Source organism: Perognathus longimembris, chromosome 5 (assembly GCF_023159225.1).
Source record: "Perognathus longimembris pacificus isolate PPM17 chromosome 5, ASM2315922v1, whole genome shotgun sequence".
Lineage (NCBI taxonomy): Eukaryota > Metazoa > Chordata > Mammalia > Rodentia > Heteromyidae > Perognathus > Perognathus longimembris.
In genome coordinates, this window is record NC_063165.1 from 46,373,688 (window position 1) to 46,394,987 (window position 21,300).

The 21,300-nt window shown below is 43.7% G+C and overlaps 1 protein-coding gene across 1 annotated transcript; it reads left to right on the forward strand.

Annotated features, from left to right (window-relative positions):
• The first annotated feature begins 788 nt into the window (after positions 1–788).
• On the forward strand, positions 789–16,360 carry LOC125351737 (nuclear receptor subfamily 1 group I member 2-like). Its single transcript, XM_048346709.1, has 9 exons — positions 789–846; positions 10,031–10,249; positions 11,324–11,457; positions 11,708–11,895; positions 12,297–12,571; positions 13,822–13,964; positions 14,134–14,250; positions 14,550–14,655; positions 15,988–16,360. The coding sequence occupies exons 2-9, from the start codon at positions 10,059–10,061 to the stop codon at positions 16,133–16,135; spliced, it is 1,302 nt and encodes a 433-aa protein (XP_048202666.1). The 5' UTR covers positions 789–846; positions 10,031–10,058; the 3' UTR covers positions 16,136–16,360.
• Positions 16,361–21,300: the final 4,940 nt, after the last annotated feature.

The following is a 21,300-nucleotide window of genomic DNA, read 5'->3' on the forward strand; positions in this document are numbered from 1 at the left end:
ACATCCTGATGTCAAACACTGTCATAAAACCATACTTGGCTCCATTTTTATCTGAAGTAATGCTGTCCAGGAAGGTTGCTTAGACCAAGCAAGAAGTCTTAAGGGAACTTTCCAGCCAGGTGCCAGTGGCTCATGCCTGCAATCCTTGTAACTCAGGAGGCTGAGATCTGAGGATCGTGGTTTGAAGGCAGCCTGAGTAGAAAAGTCCATGAAACTCTTATCTCCAATTAACCATAAAAAGCTGGAAGTGGAGCCATGGCTCAAGTTGTAGAGTGTTAGCCTTGAGCACAATAGCTCAGGGACAACACCTCAGCTCTGAGTTCAAGCCCCAGGACTGCTCCCCCAGCCCCCCAAAAAGACCTTCAGAGGCAGAGTTCACCCAGAATTACTTGGGCAGAGTGGACAGGTGTATTGTGTCTACAGTTCAGTGTTTGACAACTATGAGGGGGGAAAAAAGGAGGGGTAATATAATGAGAGTAAATACGGTAGTCTGTTGATTTGCTAGTTCCTGAGCTGGACTTGGGACTTAGGAGTGCCAAATGGAGCCACTTAGAGCCTACATTGGACCTGGGCTGAAATGCAGGTGAGACAAGCCTAGCTCATATCCGGAGATGCCACAGCTGAGGCCAACATAGAGAAGGAAAGGAAACTGTCCTTTCTTCAGCGGGAGTCTCACCCTCTCCCTGCCAGCCCAGCTTTCCCTCCTACAAAATGTGAGCCAAGCTGAGGCCCCACTGCACCCAGCAGCCACTGTGGCTCTGCTCTGTTTTGGTTGGTCCTTTTCCCTCAGTTGTTCAAAGTGGCTTCTAAAGGAGAAGTGGGAACAAAGCAGCTGCACCCCAGCAGGTATGGTCTTGCTTTCTTTACTGGTTTTTAATGGGGGGCCAACTTTCCTCCAGCTTCTGCAGATGGTACATGGGGACAAGAATGTGCCTCAGGCAGGAGGTCAGCAATGGTGGGCTGGGAAGCTTGGGGGCCTGGCACTCTCCTGGTTGCTCAGCTGAAAAAGAGAATGAAAATGCTCACTGAATATTGAGCCCATGGCTCCTGTTTCCCTGGCCTGTCTTTGCCTCTGAGAGGAACAAGCACAATGGATTCCGGAGTGAGTTACTATGACTGATCTGTCTAGCCAGCGCCTTCTCTGTGATGGACTGGAATCCCCTGAACCAGAAAGTCATACCTCTCTGGCCTAAGGGAGCCAGGACCAATTTACCCTGAACCCTCTGGGCTCTCTGGGTGTGGGTGAGCAGCCTCTGTTTCCAAGGACAGCAGCATGACAGTCACCAGGCCTTTGGCCTCATTGGGGGTCCCTCCCAGCCCTGATACACCATGGACAGTGCTGTGGCTGAGTGGTCTTTGGACTTCTGAGTTTTCTGCTTGTATGGGGGTCACCTTGTCCTGCAGGTCTAGCTCTGTTCTGAAATGTTCAGAGTCCCCAGGCTCTGTCCCTAATCCCCTTAGCACCAACCCCTCCTAGCCAAGGTGATGGCCAGAGGCACTGCCCTAAGATCCTTGTGAATCTTGGGCAGGTCAGAGACACCTCTGAGGCCACTGAGCCTTCCTGACTCAGATGAGGGTCTGGGGATTCTGCAGCGTGGCTGTGTGACACTGCTGCTGGACAGGTTAGTGGACTCCACCCAGATGAAAGGTTATGGATGATCTCCAGCAAGATGAGTGTAAATTATTCTCAGCCAGGCCTCTGTCTCTTATTAAGTTGGCTAATAGAAAAAATGTTTATTTCTGTACATGAAAGTACTTAAAATATTTTAGTTGTACAGTAATCTTAATCTAAACCTGAGATTCTCCAGCTATAAGTTCACAGGCCAAATCTGCTCCCCCCAGTCATTGTTGTGTTTTATATAAATAAAGTTTTATTGAAACACACCCATGGCCGTGCACTCTGCATGAGCAGAATGAAATAATTGCACAAATGACAGTGTGTCCCACAGAGCCTAAATTGTTAATGATCTGACCCTTCACAGAAAGCATGTATTGCTCCTACCAATCAACTTCATCCCAAAGTATTCTGGAATAAACATGATATATAACAAAAAAAATTAGCTCTGCTTTTTTTGAGTTAGTCACTTTTTGAATTGTAAAGTAATAAAAAATAATTACCTGCTCCTGGCAAAAATGACAAAGCAGCATAGATAAAACTAAATTCTCCCTGTTCACCTTGTAAATCCTGACTTTTTTCCCCCAGAAAAGTAACCAGTTTCTTGCATTTAGTCTTGGGGCTTGAACTCAGGGCCTGGGTGCTGTCCCTCAGAATTTTTTTGCTTAAGGGTAGTCCCTACCACTTGAGCCACAAGTCAACTTCCTGCAGGGTTTTTGTTTGTTTGTTTATTTTTTGGTAGTTAATTGGAGGTAAGTTTCACAGATGGTCCTTCCTAGACTGACTTTGAGCTGAAATCCTCAGATCTCAGCCTCCTGATTAACTGGGATTGCAGGCATGAGCCATTGGTTCCCAGTAAGCATTCCTTTTATAAAATTTTGGCTGTTATATTTCCTTGACTTTAATTTCCCACTCATGTTTTTAGTTTATTTTATATTGTATGTTTTACTTATTTGTAGAAGTGATTAATATTGGTGGGTTGATTTTATGGTACTGAAGATTGAACCCAAGGCTTCATGTATACTCCATATCACCTACCCTTCATTTTACTCCTGAGCTGTATCTCCAACATTTCACTACCTATTCTTTTTTTTTTTTAATATGCCACCATTTTTATTGCCACATGGCCATTTTTGTGAGCGTGGGGCTCTGATCTCAAAACAATGTTCCATTTAAGGCTCTTTAATACAGAAATTGCCATCACGACTGATATTCAAAATATCCATAGCGTTGCAAGACTCACTTGGTAAACATAAAACCCTTACACTTAATTCAGTAGTGTACACTCAATGGAAAACAAAAGGCATTAATAACAGCTCTCTCTTAAGAAGCTATGCAGGTAACAGGAACAAACACTGAGGTACTGGGATAAACTAATGACACAGTTAATGAACTTAATTGGCATTCCTTTTAGGGGATTCAACTCAATACATAAAAAAGTGCTTTTAATGCATAGTGTTAGAGCTGTGCTGCCATGTCACAAAAATAGGCTGTCCAAGGCAGGCAAGGTATATGAGTGCTCCAGTGCCTTACAGAACTGTAATCAAGTGCAACTATAAATAATACTGAAAAAGTTTACCATCTGACCAGTGGATAATACTTTCAAGGCATTTATTTTGCTTATCCTTTGCAGTATTCTAAGCTAGTCACATTGACAATCACATTCACTGTAGAGCTTGCTGCAAGGGAAGCATAGAACCAGTTGTTTTGACTAGAATAAGTTGAAGGCATTCCTTGGGTTCTGCATAAAAGTGACTGTATTTAAGTCTAATGGCAATCATTACTTATTCTTGATGTTGTAATCCTGTGATGCATATGTATCACTTCTTTTTGTTGTTGTTGACTTTGTTTATGGCATGTTTTATATAAATTTTAACTATTGTTTGGTTGCTGTTATTTTGAAGTTACTGAACTTGTTATTTTCTATATTTGTGTATTTTGGTCTCTGGAGTTTATTTCAGAAAGCTTTCTCAGCTTCTAAGATTAGGAAGGTATTTGGCAAACTTTATTGTAATCCTTTCATCATTAAAAAAAAAAAAAAAAGAATCAAGCCAAGCTCTATTGACTCAATCCAAGCTACACCGAAGGCTAGGACCCAAAATCTAAATGTTCAAAACTAGCCTGAACAATTTGTCATAGCTAGAATCTGGAACCAACCCAGATGACCCTCAGAGACGAATGGATCAGGAAAATGTGGTACATATACACAATGGAATTTCATGCCCCAATCAGAAAGAATGACATTGTCCCATTTGTAAGGAAATGGAAGGACTTGGAAAAAGTTATACTAAGTGAAGTGAGCCAGACCCAAAGAAACATGGACTCTATGGTCTCCTTTATTGGGAATAATTAGCACAGGTTTAGGCAAGTCACAGCAGAGGATCACAAGAGCCCAATAGCTATACCCTTATGAACACATAAGATGATGCTAAGTGAAATGAACTCCATGTTATGGAAACGATTGTTATATCACAGTTGTAACTACTTTCAACATGCCATGTGTAACTGTAGCTTCTATTATTGATGATCTTCTTATATCACCTTCCTGTGGTTGTACCTACACTATCTCTGTATCTTATCTGAGTATATTGGAAACCGTGTATACTGGTATTAGAACTAGGAAATTGAAAGGGAATTCCAAAATCGAGAAACACAGGGTAAAAAAAGACAAACAACTACAAAAGCAATACTTGTAACACTGTTTGGTGTAAATGAACTGAACAACTCATGGAGGGGGGGAAGGGAAAGGAGGAGGGGGAGGGGGAATGAGGGACGAGGTAACAAACATTACAAGAAGTGTATCCAATGCTTAATGTATGAAACTGTAACCTCCCTGTAATTCAGTTTGATAATAAATTCATAAATAAATAAATAAATAAACTAGCCTGAACAGGAAAGTCCAGGAGATTCTGTATCCAATTAACCAGGAAAAAGCTTGGTTGGAAATATGGCTTGGTAGCACAATACCAGTTTGGCAAGCTGAAAACCCTGAGTTCAAAGCCTGATACTGGAAAGAAAAAAAAGTGATTGATCATCTTCATGCAACTTATTTGAACAGATCATTTCAGTATCATGAACAGTATCATTGAACAGTATCATTTTCAGCGTTTATGAAAAGTTCATCTTTTCCCTATTTATTTTACATATCCTGTTACACAGAAGTGACATGTTATTTATCATAGGAATTCCCACTTACATTCATGGGAATTCTGTCCTTTTGTATTTATTTCCTCCTCCTGAGCCTGTGTCCACTGGAGCTTTTACCTTTTCTAACTGTTCTTTCTCTTAATAGGTAGGAAACCTATTAAGTCTGATATTGTATCAGTTGCTTTATTGAATTCTCTGAATAGTTATAACATATTCTTTTTGGAATTTACATAGCCTAAGAGGTTTTTGCCTTATTTCATTCTCTTGGCCCTTAAGAACACTGTTGAACAACAGTCACAACAGTGGACAGTCAGGATCGATGCATACTGACTGTTGTGTGGGTTGTACACTATATAATTCTAGGGAGGATTGTTCACAAAAACTTAGATGCTCTAGGTATTTTTGTCATCTGTTTAATTGTAGTCACCTTTATTTCATACTGTGAACTTATTTTTCTGTGTTATTTCTTGAGCTTAGGGTTGAGATTTTCCTCCAAAGTACTTGTATTTGCCTTTGTCATGAGTAGGGGGTCAGCACCAAGTGGGACCCAAGCCTTGGAGTCAGGATGAACTTCAGCCTACCTGACCAGGTACAGACTTCTTATGAGAAACAGTTTTTCTTCCTGCTTCACTAAAACCAAAGCTCTTTCTCCCTCTCCTCGTCCCCTTTCCTCATGGGACAAAAGGGGACTCCTCCATCACTGGGAAGAACTTATGGCTTAGAGACACCAACTAGGGCCAGAGGGATCTAGGGCAGACTATTCCTTCCATCTGTTTTCCTACCTTTCCTTATTTTTTTGAGACAGCCTTACTATGTTATCCAGGTTGACCTTGAACTCATTATATTCCCACCTCAGCCTTCCAAGTGCTAGAATTTTAAGACGTGCCGCCACTCTTAACTTATTAAGATATTCTTTAAGGGTAAGAATGGTGATGAGGTGACACTGGTCAAGTCACACAGCATTCATAAATTGCTTTGTTAAATGGCATCTCCTTTTACAACTACTTAAAGATAATATTTTTTAAATTATATTCTTTTAATACAGAATTCCAAACAGCAGCTCTCTTTCCACAGAGGGTTGCTTTCCTTCTATGGAATGTGCATCCATGTTAATAAAGTTTTTGTTTTGCTATTATCTTGTTAAGTATGCTTTTTGTTATAGAAGTGTCTGCCCCAAGTGTGAGCTCACAAGAGTTGAAGAAATCATACTCTTTTCCTCCCTTTCAAAGGATAAGGTGAGGAAGTTAACTGAGACCCAAAAAGAAGTTAACAAAACTCAATACCCATTCTGATTTTAAAATTCTTGGTTAAGCAGAAAGAATTGAAGAGACCTTTCATGAAGTTGATTGATACAAGATAGTTTTCAAAACTTTTACCTGGAGAAGCATTAGAATAACTCTTATTTCAGGAAAAATAGAGGATGTGTGCTGGTAGTTAGAGAAAGCATTTATAGAAGATTCCTGGTGTGTTCTACTTAAAAATATATTTAAAAAATACATTGTTTATGCTGCAGGATAATCTGGTAAGAAAGTACTGGAGGCCACCCTGAGCTTTCTCCTTCTTAGCATCCCTTGGGGTTAACTTTGCATTTAGGGTTGAGACTGGGCAGAGCTCTATGTCCCCAGAACCTGATCCTCTGCCCACACCTCCTGTACTTCTATGAAATGCAGAAATAACAAATTATGACTCCACCTGAAAATCAAGAGAAAGAAACATGTCCCTACCCCTTCTGTACTATATAATGTACTCCAATCTCAATTCCAAACCAGGGAGTCTAGTGTAAAACTACAGGGGACAAGAGTACTACATGAAGTGAACAGGGCTTGGCAGTCAATTCAGAGTCCACTGTGGCCTACTAAACACTGGAAAGGGGAACAGAATGTACTTGTGAGCTGATGCCAGCTGCCACCTCTGATCTAGACAGAGTCACAGCCTCAGATCTCTTGGGTCTGGTGACTGAGTCCCTGAAAGCACAAAGGCCAACTTCCATTTATAGTCACATGAAGATAGCAGATGAGCTCTCTTACCTGAATTCATGAACTATGGTTTTGATGGCTTATTGTTACTGTATTTATTTTTCTATCTGAGTGTTCCCCAGAGACAAAGAGGAGGAACACTCTGCTCACCATACAAACTTGAACCATTTCAAAAGAATCTTGAAATAGGATCTCACTTTCCCCTCATCCTCAACCCTAGAATTCTGGGATAAAACGTAACTCATGTGGTGTATCCATGTGTAGTATAGAAAGAGTCAGAATAAAGCAGAAAGAGAAAAGATCTTGCCACATACTTTTCATCATCACTCAGACCCACCCAGTGCCCAGGCTTCTTTATCATGCCCCCCCTCAACTCCACTGCAGGGAGGAGCCCTATGCTTGCTCTGTGTGGGTCACTGGCCTCTCTGGGTGACACTGTGATTTCAACACAGCCCTGTGTATAAGTGACTTAATAAATTCACCAGTGTTCTCCCTGTATCGGATGAATCCAATAGTTTCATGCTTCTCTTGCCATTGTGTCTAGTCTTACATTGTATCCTCCTCCTTTCTTTTTCCCCCTTCTCCTTTTCACTTGGGACTCCCACCAAATATACACTGAGAAAAATAACCATTTAATCTTATTTATTTGTCAGTTGTGGGGTTTGAACTCAGGGCTTGGCACTGTCCCAGAACCTTTGTGCTTAAGGCTAACCCTCTAGTACTTTGAGCTGCAGTGCTGTATCATTTTCTGGTGGTTAATTAGAGATAAGAGTCTCATGGATTTCCATGCCTGGGCTGGCTTTGAACTGCAATCCATAGATCTAAGCCTCCTGAGTAGCTAGGATTACAGGCATGAACCCCTGGTGCCCTGCCAGAAAGATCTCCGTCCCATCTTTTCTGTGTGCTGTCAGTTTTGCATGGGCTCTCCTGGATTTCCTAGATCTTCCTCCTCCAAGTATGACCTGTGCACTGGTTCCATCAGCATAATGGGGCAGGGCATGCTTTCTCCCTCCTGCTTTATACTGGTACTGAGGCTTAAATTCAGGGCCAGGGCACTGGCTCTCAGGTTTTATCACTCAAGACTACTGCTATGTCACTTGAGCCACAGCTCCATTTCCAGCTTTTTGGTGATTAAAGATAAAAGTCTCATGGCTTGGTGATGGTAGTTCACACTTGTAATCCTAGCTACTCATGAGGGTGAGATCTGAGGATCCCTGTTCAAAGTCAGCCAGGGCAGAAAAATCAATGAGGGTCTTATCTCTAATTAATCACAGAAAACCAGAAGTGGCACTGTGGCTTAAGTGGTAGAATGCTAGCCTTGAGCTGAAGAGCTCAGGGACAGTACCAAGGCCCATGATTGACAAATTTAAAAAAATAAGTTTTATGGACTTTCCTGCTTAGGTTGGCTTTGAACCAAGATTCTAAGATCTCAGTCTCCTGAGTATGTAAGTTATGTCTTTACTTAAATATTTTATAGACAGATTCACATATAGATATAAAATCATATATGTATGTATATATATATATATATATATAGAGAGAGAGAGAGAGAGAGAGAAGATGCTCTATAGAGAGGCTACAGTTATATATCAGTGAGTTAAAACATTTCTTTTAAACAGTGTTACTGGTTTCCGGGCAGAAGGTTCTGAATTTGATATGATCCTATTTTTCTACTTTGGTTTATGTTGCTAGGTTTTTGGGTTGTATATGTACATACATGTTATATATGATATATACACATACATACATATATATATATATATATAAATTTTGTCACAATCTTGGAATGTTTCCCCTTGTGTTTTGTCTCCATCTCTACCATCTTACCTGTGTGTTCCATGTAAGCCAATGTTCAGCTTTTCTCTCTCTAAGGGCTTCCTTTTTATTATTTTAGTGGCTTCCTTCTCTGTCTCTTGTGGCTTCCTTTTGGACTTTCTGCCTTCCATTTTTCTTTACTCTTTGTTACAAGTCAAATATCCATTTCCTCTACTTCTTGTAGATATCCTGAGCATTTTAACAGGCATGCATTACTAATTAAAATCTATATTATATACTTTCTTTTCTGTCAACAATGTAGGCCTGCAGACAACTTGCACCATGCCCAGTCACCTCCTGGCTTGTGTTGGCTGCTTATGTCAGTTGGATTTCTCTCTCTAACTACAATGATATTGTTATTATTGGTTCATATAGTCACTGTTCAGATTTTGGCATCTATGTTTATTGTTCTTTCTACTTGGTCTCTGGTTGGTCAATTGTATAGCTTTTGTTCTCTCTAATGTCTTCAATCTCTTCTAATGTTTAAACACATTTGTGTTTGTTGATTAAGGGAGTCTTTGCATGTTTATTGGTGCTGTAAGTTGCTTTTGCTGACTCTCCTTCATGGTGCTGTATTCAGCTTCCGTTCATGATTTGTGAGTTTTTGCTCAATATTCTGGACGTCATGCATGTAATTATTTGCCTCTAGGTGGAAAGGAGAAAAGTGAGTTCCTTAAGAGCAGAGCAGTTTCACCTGCCTCTGGGTTTAAGAGAGAACTATGAACCCAAGAGAACTTTCCCCCTGTTCCTTGGCTTGAGGGTTTTGTGAACAAATGATATATCCCTTATTTGTGCAAGCTGATATAAGATTAGAATTATGACTTGAACAATCATGGGACTTCCCCTCTCCACATTTGTGTGGTTCAAGTTTCTAGTCCACTGGTTTTATTCACAGTATTCTAGAGAACCAAGATCAAGGACAAGTTATTTCCCTGTTCACTATTAGAAATGAAATGTTGTGTACCATCTGTCTTGATATTATTCACAGAAATTATTTCCTGTGTGGAGATTTTCCCTGGGAGTTTTATTTTGGTTTTAGAAAAGGTAGCATCATCTGTGGAAGGTTGCACTAGATGGACGTGTGTGTGTGTGTGTGTGTGTGTGTGTGTGTGTGTGTGTGTTCTGGTATTGGGGCTTGAACTCAGGACCTGAGCTCTGCCCCTGAACTTTTGTGCTCCCTGCTTTATTCTACCACTTGAGCTAAAGCTCCACTTTCAGATTTGTTTTTTTAGTATAATTAGACATTATAGTCTCAGAGACATTGCTGCCTGGGCTGGCTAATCCAAAGGTCTATTGTATGCAGAATGTCATAGTTCTAATTCAAACTCTCTCCACATTTTTTCCCATGACAAGTCAGCTTTTGGGCCTAGCATCAGACCAAAATGTGAGCCATGCTCAGAAAGCACAATGTCCCGTCTTCAGTCCCTAGCTGCTCACTGTCCAACCCTTTCTTTCTCTGTATGTTTTTCATTTCCAGTCCAAGAGACCAAGAAGAAAATCTGGAGATGAGACCTGAAGAAAGATGTTGCCAGGTTGCCCCTGTGCTCTGTGAAGAGTCAGACTCTGTTTCAGGAAATCCCACCATCATTATAGATGAAGAAGATGGCAGTCCCCAAATCTGCCGTGTGTGTGGGGACAAGGCCAATGGCTATCACTTCAATGTCATGTCATGTGAAGGCTGCAAGGGGTTCTTCAGGTATAGTCACCCACCAGCCTCGCTCACTTGCTGCCATGAGCAGCACATCTACCCTTCCATTAGCCCTCCAGGCAGAGACCTCCAGCCTCTCAAGGGCTTCAGTTTGCTGTCTGAACTCTGGATAGTGTGTGGGCTGATGGCTCACCCAATATTCTCCTAATGAGTTCAAATGAGCCATTTCTAATTCAGAAGAATCCTTCATCTTCAATTCTTGCTGGAGGTACCCAGTCAAGGTCCCCTTCCATTAATATACTTATTCCTCATGTGTTCTTGAATAAAAGATGAATCAGTAAAAGTGAAAACTTTGAAAATCCAAAATGCAAGTGTTCAAATCAGTCTGCTAAGGAAGTTCAGAAAAGATTGCGCATAAAATGAAGGGATAAACAAGATAGTGTCATCTCAAAACAGACAGGGAGGGCCCAAAAATGAGGGACTAAACTATCCCATCTTGAAAGCAAGGCAGCCCTGGGGAGAAGATTCATATTGTCTAACTGAAGAAACAGAAAGCCTAGAGCCAGCTGGGCAAGGCCATCCTCAGCACAAGGCCCCAACCAAAAAGAGAAGGGAGGGAGAAAGGAATGGGAGAGGAAAAGCCCCAGTTTGCTTATAGGAAGGGACAGACTACCCCCAGCTCAAAGCCACCCTTTGAGTCCTTCTTTATTTCTCAAATGGCCATCCTAATTGGGATCTCTCCTGGTTCTTTCTGGTGGCTGAATATTCACATTTGAACAAAGTCCTTCACCCGCAATTCTAAAGCTGAGGTACTGGTCAACACGAGGGTTGGGGACTCAGTTGTCTGTATCTGGTCGCATGGGAGCACTTCCAGGCCTGGATTTAGTCACTGTAGCAAGCTGGGTGTTGTGACAAGTTCAGTGTCACCAAAGTGAAGAAACCCAGCTGACATGGCCAAGTGTTGTGCAAAGGGTGTAGGAAAGTCGCCTCCCCTTCTCCTGCAGCTGGGTGAGCCAAGGCCTTTCCTCTAAGAAGCATGTGGCTCCCGTGGCCTGCAGTCGGGGGTCCAGTTCAAAGCCAGGTGTCCATGCCCGGTGCCCAGCGCTCTCTCTACTCTCACAGGAGGGCCATGAAGCGCAATGTCCGGCTGAGGTGCCCCTTCCGCAAGGGCACCTGCGAGATCACGCAGAAGACTCGGCGGCAGTGCCAGGCCTGCCGCCTTCGCAAGTGCCTGGACAGCGGCATGAAGAAGGAGAGTGAGTGATGGGAGCCGGCAGGCTCTCTGGGTGAATGTGCCCTGTGGTGCTGTGGGGCACACATTAGGCACGCCCTGTGGGCATGGGTGGCATTGCCCATGTGCATGGACGAATGCATCTTGGACGCCAGGCACCTGGGAGCTTGGGCAGGGCACTGGTTGTCCCAGCTTGAGAGGTGTGGTGGGCCCTGCTGGTTTCCTCTCACCTGGACGAGGGCACAAACACAGAGCCTGCTCCCCTCCCCTCTCAGTGATCATGTCTGAGGCTGCGGTGGAGCAGAGGCGGGCCCTGATCAAGAGGAGGAAGAAGGCACGCATGGAGGCTCAGCCGTCCACCGTGCCTGGGCTGACCCAGGAGCAGCGCATGTTGATCGAGGAGCTGATGGACGCTCAGTCGAAAACCTTCGACACCACCTTCTCCCACTTCAAGGATTTCCGGGTAGGAGGCTGTCCTCCTGGCTGAGAAGCTTTGTCAGCTCCTCAAACTCTAGTCTTCTTCTGGACTTTCAAAAGTCAGAATCCTTGAGGGGTTGTTAGGGATGCAAATTGTCAAGCCTCTCTGAAGAGGGGACATGACTCTCTGGGTTGGGGAATCTCTGCCCAGTCTTTCCAGTTTAGGTAGGAAGCAGTCTGAGACCAGGCATGAACATGTTTGGCCACCTTAGTTTCACAGAGCCTCACTGATAAGTGCAGAAAGAAGGAACAAGTGCTGAGTGTGCATACGTGTGCACAGGGACCTGCTATTATACATCCTCTCACGTGCAGTTGGCCATCTTGGGCATGTGTGAAAACTTCTATAAATAGTCTGTTCACTCCCCCACCTCCTGTCATTAATTGCAGCTACCAAAGGTGTTTGGCAGTGAACATGCGATCTCAGATTTCCTTCAAAATTCAGTAAGAGAACCATCTCTCAGCTGGGAGGAAATCAGGAAAGGGCTGTGTCCCATGAAAGTCTCTCTGCAGCTGCGGGGGGAAGATGGCAGTGTCTGGAACTACAACCCCCCTGACTATAGGGATGGCAAAGAGATCATCCCCATGCTGCCCCATCTAGCTGATGTATCAACCTACATGTTCAAGGGAGTCATCAACTTTGCCAAAGTCATCTCCTACTTCAGGTAGGTCACAAGGGCTATGGGGAGAGATGTGGAGAGGAAAGGAAGTGGCCTAGAGGTTCAAAGGAGCTGGGGCAGGGCCTATGAGTTTAGGAGATGGACTTCGGTGCCAAAGGACCCTTCCTTTTCCTGCTGGGGACTCAGTTAACACCAGTTGTGTTGCCCGCAAAAGTCTACTGTATGAAAGAATAAATGTCCCGGAAAATAATGTCCACTTTGTGGACATTCAGGTAGCAAGTCCCTTTACTATTTCACTGTAAGGGCAGAAATCACAATTCTACCTTCTCGGAGCAATGAATGCATTGGATGTAAAACAGAATGGAGTCTAGAGAGAGAGAGAAGAAAAGAGAGAAGGGAATAGACATTGGACTTACAGCCGTCTGCCTCTTAGGGGAGAGTGGGTGTCACTGAGATCCACTGGCTAGGTCTCCCCAGTTCTGAGGCTAAGACAGCTTGGCTTGAAAAACCACATGATTTATTTTGGTGAATCAATCATTCTAAGTAGAGAATCTGAAGCAGAGAATTTGAGGCTAAGAAACCTGAGCCAAGGCATTGACTATAGGTCAGCGGCTGCGTGGGGAGTTGGTGGAGATGGGACAGGTTGTAAAGCATGTATGTCAAGCCAAGTGGGCCTGGAGGGCCACTGAGGGCAGCAGGAGAGGAGAGGATGCTGTAGGACATGTAAGGTGCTTGGCTGGACTGTGAGGAGGAGAGACTGAAGGGAGCCAGGAAGCAATTGCAATAGTCCTCTGGAGGAGTCCTTCCTACCTCTCCTCCTCCTCCTCCTCCTTCCACTCTTGCCTCTACATCCTATCCTCCTCCCATCCCACTCCTCTTCCACTTCTTTCTCCTTTTTCTCTCACCCATGCTGTTTCTCCCTCCTGCTGTTCTCTCTTCTCTTTTGCCTCCTGCCTCTCTTCTTCTTCCTCCTTCCCTCCCCTCTTTTCTCCTCCTCCCCTCCTTCCTCTCTTCCCCCACCCCTCTCTCCTCCTCATCCTCTCCTGTGTCTCCTCCCACTTCCTGTTCTCTTCTCTCCTTTCCACACCTCCCCTTCCTTCCCCCTTCCTTCCCTACTTTCTCTCTCTCTCCTCTCCTTCTGTATTACCTTCTTCTTCTCCTCCTCCCCTTCATCCTCCTGCCTCTCCCCTTCCTCCTCCTTCCTTGTCCTCTTCCCCATCTTCCTCCTGGACTAAAGAGGCAGCCAGTGGGCAGTTTCCCAGGACCTGTGATCCCTTCCCCATCCTTGGTGCCAGGGACTTGCCCATTGAAGACCAGATTTCCCTGCTGAAGGGGGCCACCTTTGAAATGTTCATACTGAGGCTCAGCACGTTGTTCAACTCAGAGACGGGGACCTGGGAGTGTGGCCGGCTGGTCTACTGTTTTGAAGACCCTGAAGGTACCCTGGTGGAGGGAGGTGGGGGAAAGAGGAGGTGTGTGTGTTGGGGGAGCTACAAGAGGTGATCCCTGAGCTTGCAGGGCAGGAACACTGTGCAATGGTGAGGGAAGGCTGGCTCCTGGGTCAGCTTCCTGAGGAACTGTTTCTCCATCAATATACTCATCCACAGGTGGCTTCCAGAAACTTCTACTGGATCCTACGATAAAATTCCAATACATGTTGAGGAAGCTGCAGCTGCACAAGGAGGAGTATGTGCTGATGCAGGCCATCTCCCTCTTCTCCCCAGGTGCTGGCTTTCCCCAGCTGGTGACATTTCCTCTAAAGATCTGCCCCGACCCCACCTGCCCTCTCCCCAGGGAAGTTTCCACCATTGGGCTGACTCCCCTACTCACCACACCCCTGGGGTGCAGACAGGCTGGTTTCTCTTGGCTCATGGGGTGACCCAGAGAAAGCCACCATCTTCCTTCCCAGCCCTGTCCTGCTCTGAAGGTGCTTGGTCTGAAGTTCCTCCTCTCTGGGCCTGACTGAGCCTGTGTTTGTCTGGCCCACCCTTGCTGATACCACTCCCTTCCATTTGGCCCACAGATCGCCCTGGTGTAGTTCAGCGCAGCTCAGTGGACCAGCTACAGGAGAGATTTGCCCTCACCCTGAAGGCCTACATTGAGTGCAATCGGCCACAACCTGAACACCGGTGAGAAGAGTCAGGGAGAAGGCTGCACTGGGCTGCCTGGGGCCTCCTTGCATCTCTGCCCTCCAGCTCTCTGCCTGCCTGAGCCTCTCAGGTAGCAATATATGTCTGAGTCAGCCTCTGACATCCAAGGCTCTGGGGCTGCCTCCTATGACCTCCACTGAGACTTCCCCATCCTGGTCAGCCCCAGCCCCAGCCCCAGCCCAGTCATGGTGAAATCTAAAGGGTCAGAGCCTATATCAGATGAAGGGACATTTGGACATGAAGGGCCAGTAATTAACCATAATGACACTGCAGGTAACAATGATACTGACCATAAGGCAAACCTAACAGTTATTTATTGAGAAGTGCCAGTCATTGTGCCCAACAGTTTTGTACCTTTAATCTGCCCAGAAAGTGGTTGTAACACTCTCTGTAAAGGGTAGAGGCTGAAGGCTAGGGCCTAGTGCTCTACAGAGGGGTCGAAGCTGGCATAGACCGAATCAAACCAAATCCAAAGCTTAAGATCTAATAATTTCCCAAGAAGAACACAAACAAAACAAGAGTAGGAAGGAAACTACCTATCTGGTTCTGATTGTAACTCCACAGAAGGCTACTTGGAAGTTCTTCTCAATAGGGTTTTCCACACCCTCACTGAACTTTAGCATTCCTTCATCCTAGTGTCTAGTCTGTGCCCACAGGCCTGAGGACCAGGAGAAATTTGGATTGCAAAGAGGGTGATGTCTTTAGGATTATGGCAGCCGGCTCTGGTATTACTGTTGACTTGATACTCAAATTATCCCTTGAAGACACCAGCTTTCTTTTGGTCTCAAAAGAAGATGCCATACTGGAAGTGGCTTTGTCTTTACTTGGTCATTCTTCCCTCTGTACGGAGCCTGGAGGCTGGAGGTGTCAGCCAGCTTTCTTTATCATCTGGGGGGAAGGAGGTATGTGGTGTGCCCCGACACTAGATCCAGATTTAGATTCAGGAAGGGATCTGACCTTGCAGGTCTGGGATTTTAACCAAGAAAGTGATCCCATACCCCTTGCCCATAACCGTATTTGATGTCTAAATGCACTTAGACCTGTAAATGCCGTTCGTAACTAGATCTCTATGCTCTCAAGGCTTTTAGGGCTCAAGCCTCTGGCTGGGGTGGAATTAGGGCTTCCACCTCAAGGGCTGGCATTCTGTCTGCCCTGCTCGTACATATGCTAAAGGAATTCAGCTAAGTATCACCTCTTGGGTGACCTCAACTGTCCTGAGATTGCTCTTGCACTCTGAGATGTGCCCAAGGGGCTGGTGGATGGGAGAGAGGGTGGCTTTAGCTCCATCCTCTCCCTCTGGCTGACCCACAGGTTCCTGTTCATGAAGATCATGGCTGCACTCACAGAGCTACGGAGCCTCAACGCCCAGAACACACAGCAACTGCTGCGAATCCAAGACTCCAACAACTCCTTCACCACCCCGCTCATTCAGGAGCTGATCAGCAACACAGATGACTGAGACTGGGAGTCCTCTGAGCTATCACTTCCTGGGCTACACAGATGGGCACTGTGATACCTAACAATGCCTTGTGATGACAGCTGGCTACCATTCCTCCAGAAGGGACACAGTTCAGCAAAGGAAAACCACAGACCCTATGTGGACAGTGCTGGCTTAGAGACCAGGCCTATCAGGGAGGCATAGCTGACCTCCCCTTAGACAAGGCCCTGTGGTCTGAGAATAAACCCCTGAATCCCACTAGGTCCCGAAGTTCACACAAGTGTTGGGGCTGGGAGAGGGAAGAGATGACGAGGCCTGGGCCAAGTGGCAGTCTACATTCATACACTAGCTCATTGGCTTGGCTTTTCATTGGCATCTTTAATGCTCCTGCCTCACTCAACCCCAAACCTCAGCCTCTTTCTAGCTGCTCAGTGGATTCAGGCTTGTGTCCATCATTAATGCAGTGACTTATTGTCTTCTAGAGACTCCTGCGCTGAGTGCAAGAAGCTTGTCATGACCTTGTTCTGGGCATATCATTCTGAATCTATGCATCTACTTAAAATTATTATCAAGACTGCTGGAGTTGTTACACAGCAATGAGATGTGGATCCTGATCTCAGAGTTTGCAATTAATAAAGCCAGACCACTTGCTATTAATAGTTCCCCAAACCCTGTTATAACAGCTCAGAACAACAAGCAGTTATTACATGCATCCAAAGAAGTGATGTATGACAGAGCACAAGGAATTTTATGTGGTTGCTGAGCTGCACAGGTTTCAGTGGGGGCCAAAATGAAGGTGCTAAAGGCAGGTTTCTGTGTAAGAAAGTGTAGGGACTGTGGTCACTTATTTCTGGTAGGTATATATATTCTGCTCCCATTCTGACTGGGGTCTAGTTTGTTCCCAAGGTGACAGCACTGCAGTGTTTGGTGACAAGTCTAACTTGACAGGTAATGAACGTGCCACCTGAGTGCACTGATATTCCTGTGCATCTGTTTTCAAAGTCAAAGGGTATAGATGCTTACAACCATTTGTGAGTAGAAATGTTCTTTTTATCTCCACAAGCTACAGTTCAGATGCTTTACATAAGAATGAGGGTTAGCAAATAGATTCTCGGGTTTAATGTGAAGTCATGGCAAGTGGAATTAAATAATAAATGTTAGGCCAGATATGTAAAACTCTTGTGATCCCCTTTTTTGGGGGAAGAAATGGAAATGTGGGTGTAGGGAAATAGAAATTAATTGAAAATGCACATTATTTTCATGGAGAACAGTTGCAGTCCCAGTGCTCAGGAAGCTAAGGCAGGAGGATAAAGAGTCTGAGATCTGCTTGACCTACATTGTGAGACCTTATCTCAAAATAATACATGGAAACATACATTTTACTATTTTATTACTGCCTTTATACCTACCTGTAGACTCTGCTGGTACAAATACATAAAAATGATTTCACCAGGAAATTGGAAGGGAATACCAAAATTGAGAGACACAGGGTAAAAAAAGACAAACAACTACAAAAGCAATACTTACAAACTGTTTGGTGAAAATGAACTGAACAACTGAACCACTCATGGGGGGAGGGGGAAGGGAAAGAGGGAGGGGGGAGGGGGGAATGAGGGACGAGGTAACAAACAGTACAAGAAATGTATCCAATGCCTAATGTATGAAACTGTAACCTCTCTGTAATTCAGTTTGATAATAAAAAATATTTTAAAAAATGATTTCATGTGGTTTGTTCATGTGTGTTCTGTACAAAAATTTAAATATATATAACATAATTAAACACATGACTGAATTAATTTTACCTTTTCCTGTGGGCATGTGGGTACTGGGTGCTGTCCTTTGGCTTCTACCACTCGAGTCACAGCTCTATTTTTGGCATTTTGATAGTTAATCGGAGATGAGTGCCTCATAGACTTTCCTGCCTAGGCTGGCTTTGAACTGTGATTCTCAGACCTCAGCTTCCTAAGTAGTATTACAGGTGTGAGCTGCTAGAGACTGGCACTGAATTAATTTTAAATGTGTTGTTACAAAGATGCTGCAAGCAACTTAGTAATAAAGAAGAGATAAGTGCTTAGCCCTCACCATTTTACAAGAAGCAGGATCATTTTTGAGGGCATGAAATCACTACATGAAAGCCAGAAAACTTATTTTCCCTATGTCTAGATTCACCAGTCTCTCAATGGGTTTCTTCACTCGAGGCTGGCACTCTGTCACTTGAGGCACAGTTCTTCTTCCTGTTCCTTTTTGCTGGTTAAGTAGAGATAAGAATTTCACTGACTTTTCTGCTAGGTGTGGCTGGGAACAGCAATCCTTAGATCTCAGCCTCCTGAGTAGGTAGGTTTACAGGTGTGAGCCACTGGTGCCCGGCAAACTCTGGTTTTTAAAATAGGAGTTTGCTTCCTGCCTGGATCATGTTTTAGGTGGTCCACAAACTGGGATGTTAAACTTTGTGGGGACAAGAGTCTCAGACTTTTCTCTTGGAGCTGGGCTGGAAGTACAATTCTCTGATCTCGGTCATCAATGTAGCTAGGGTGACAGGTGCGAGCCATCATAGCCAACTATTGGTTGAGAAGGGGTGCTGCATGCCCTGCTGACCTCGAACCATGGTCTCCCAAACTTAGCTTCCCAAAACTAGCTAACATTATGGGGATGAGCCACTAGTGCTTGCTCCTAGTATCCATTTTTGAAACACCCAAGCAGTTCCGCAAACAATAAATGAATGCTTTTAAGACTCAGAGATTATAAAAGCAGTGTGTTCCAAAAGTTAAGACTGTTAGATGCACTGAAGAGGTCACACCTGATGCTTTCTCAGCAGCTTTTGGTTCTCTACAGGGCGAGGAGCCAGATTCAACTTTTCTATTCTCAAACATTCCAATTTCATTACTCACTTTCTTGAGCTTTAAAAAAAAAAAGAACTAGATACCAAAGTGGCCACTGGACTCTTTCGTTCTAGTTCCTGGCTCAGGAGGGGAGGATCCAGTCTTCAAAATTCAGAGTAAAGATCTACAAAAGTTACTGCTTATCTCCTGGTGCTCATCTGGACATCCTGTCTTCATGTGGAAGGTTGAGTGGTCTCTCATTTCTGGAGAAAAGCAGTTACGAGTCCCCGAAGGAGCCTTTTCACATTCTAAAAGTGTATCTTACAAGACGCGGAATCCCAGTTCAGATCGTGATAGTAGTTCCTAATCAGGACAGCAGTGACACCAGGCCAGGTGTAGGCTTGTGTCAAAAAAACAATGTGCTTTTGCAGTTTGCACCCCTCCCCCATTAAAAACTGTTACCAAATTAGTCCACTCACTACTTCAGTAAATAAAGAGAACAAGACTTTATCGAATATAAATTTGTTTTTATTGAAGCAGCAGTCACATGACCTTTTATCTAGCCTTTAGGTTAGGCCTGACAATTAAGCCAGCCCTTAAAAAAAAAAAAGTTTCTTTTTGCGCTGAGACAGAACATGTTTACATACATTATCCAGTATTGGAAATGAGCAGACTCAAACACAATGTGTTGGTTACCTGGGAGGTACAGCCCCACTGTTTATGGTGTTCATGTTTCACAGAGACCCTCCCCAAAGACCATTATCAATAGGATGAAAGTTAAAAGAAAATACAGCTACACCAAACCTTGAACACAGTAATCAAAAGACAGCAGCTTTTACATGTTTTTACAACTGATCTGTTCAGGGATATGTACTTTTCAAAGCAGTGTCTGAAATGCTTCCTCAGTATCAGATCCAAAGGTTCCAAGCTGGAAGCTGCACCTCTGTGGCTATGCAGTGGAGTAAGGTTATTTCAGAGAACGAGACAGGATGCTGACACCTTGATTTTTGTAACAAAGAGTCATGTTTCCCTAGAGGGGGGAGGTGATGTGACTACATTATTACAGTGGCAACACAGGTAGGGTGAAGAAAGCGGGGTGGGCACTGAAATAAAGACCACACACTTGTGAATTTTAATTTCATTTCCAGACTAACCTACTTTTTATTTAATGCAAATTACAGTACCAGTTAACTATTTCCAAACCAAGTCACATAGAACGAAATGTATTTACAAGGGAATGGGGAAAGAGGAAAAAAACATTGAGCATACTTTTCACAAAAAAGTTTATATTTAAAATGAAAAAAAAAATTCAGTCACAGAGGCATTCAAGTAGTAATAATGTTATACAGATTTTGCTTTTCCTTATATCAAGACAGATTTGCACAAGTGTTTGCAATAGTTTGTATACAACCCACAGTCCTTTATATATATATATAATAATAAATTTTTAGATTTGTTTTTAAGATGGAAGTGGTCACGCTAATTGGTATGTGTACAGGCCCAAGTGATCCATCGGCAACACATTTATAAATGCAAATTTTACAGGCAAGCACATTTTCATACATCTATTTGTATCTGCCTGTAGACAGATAGTTTAAAAAAAAAAGAAACTTAAAAAATTACCACAAGGAAGTCTACTTTGTCAAGAGAACCCCTCATGTACTGGTTGTCACTTTACTCTTATTGTGGAGGTGCAAAACGGAGCAACAAACTTGAATAAATGGCATAACCTGTGTGAAAATAATCCAAACCCCAGGGATTACTTTCAGACTCTCACAGGTAGAATTTAAGTCTGGGATTCTACTTTGCTTCGAGTTGTTTCTTATTTTCAGTGGCTCAGATTTCTACCAGAAAAGACAGATTACACTGTAAAGCATGCTTGTTCTTTCATATGGGGGAGAAACATGTTAGTCTCGGTGATGACACTGATTACTAACATGAAAAAGAATCAGATACAATTCTGATTAAAAAAAAAAAAGAGAGAACCCCAAACTCCTGGGGATCTGGCATTGGCCAAACTTCCTTTGGAAGACTCCAAATTCTTTGAAAAGTAAAAATAAACTAAATGCCAGTGTCTTTATATCCACAGGGTTAGAGAATGAATATCCTCTCAGAAACCTTTGCACTGGTGCAGACAAGATGGCTGCGTAGGCATACTTTTGTTAAAACACAAACCAAAGGGATGACTCTAAAAATTAAGAGGACTTAAAAAAAATGACGCATGTCATTGGAAAGAAGGTGTGGTCTTCCACCTTGCTGGAACAAACACATGATGTTTTAAAAATAGCAACCTTTGGTTTTTTTGTTTGTTTTGTTTTCTATTCAAGAGTAGTTGGAGGAGTAGTTGGAGGCAAAACAATACTATTT

What these genes read in the sequence shown, in the direction of transcription:
- LOC125351737 (XM_048346709.1), top strand. Translation starts at nt 10,059, where the DNA reads ATGAGACCTGAAGAAAGATGTTGCCAGGTTGCCCCTGTGCTCTGTGAA. An exon ending in CTGTTTTGAAGACCCTGAAG is followed by an intron (nt 13,965 to 14,133) that starts GTACCCTGGTGG and finishes ACTCATCCACAG; the next exon opens with GTGGCTTCCAGAAACTTCTA. An exon ending in CATCTCCCTCTTCTCCCCAG is followed by an intron (nt 14,251 to 14,549) that starts GTGCTGGCTTTC and finishes TTTGGCCCACAG; the next exon opens with ATCGCCCTGGTGTAGTTCAG.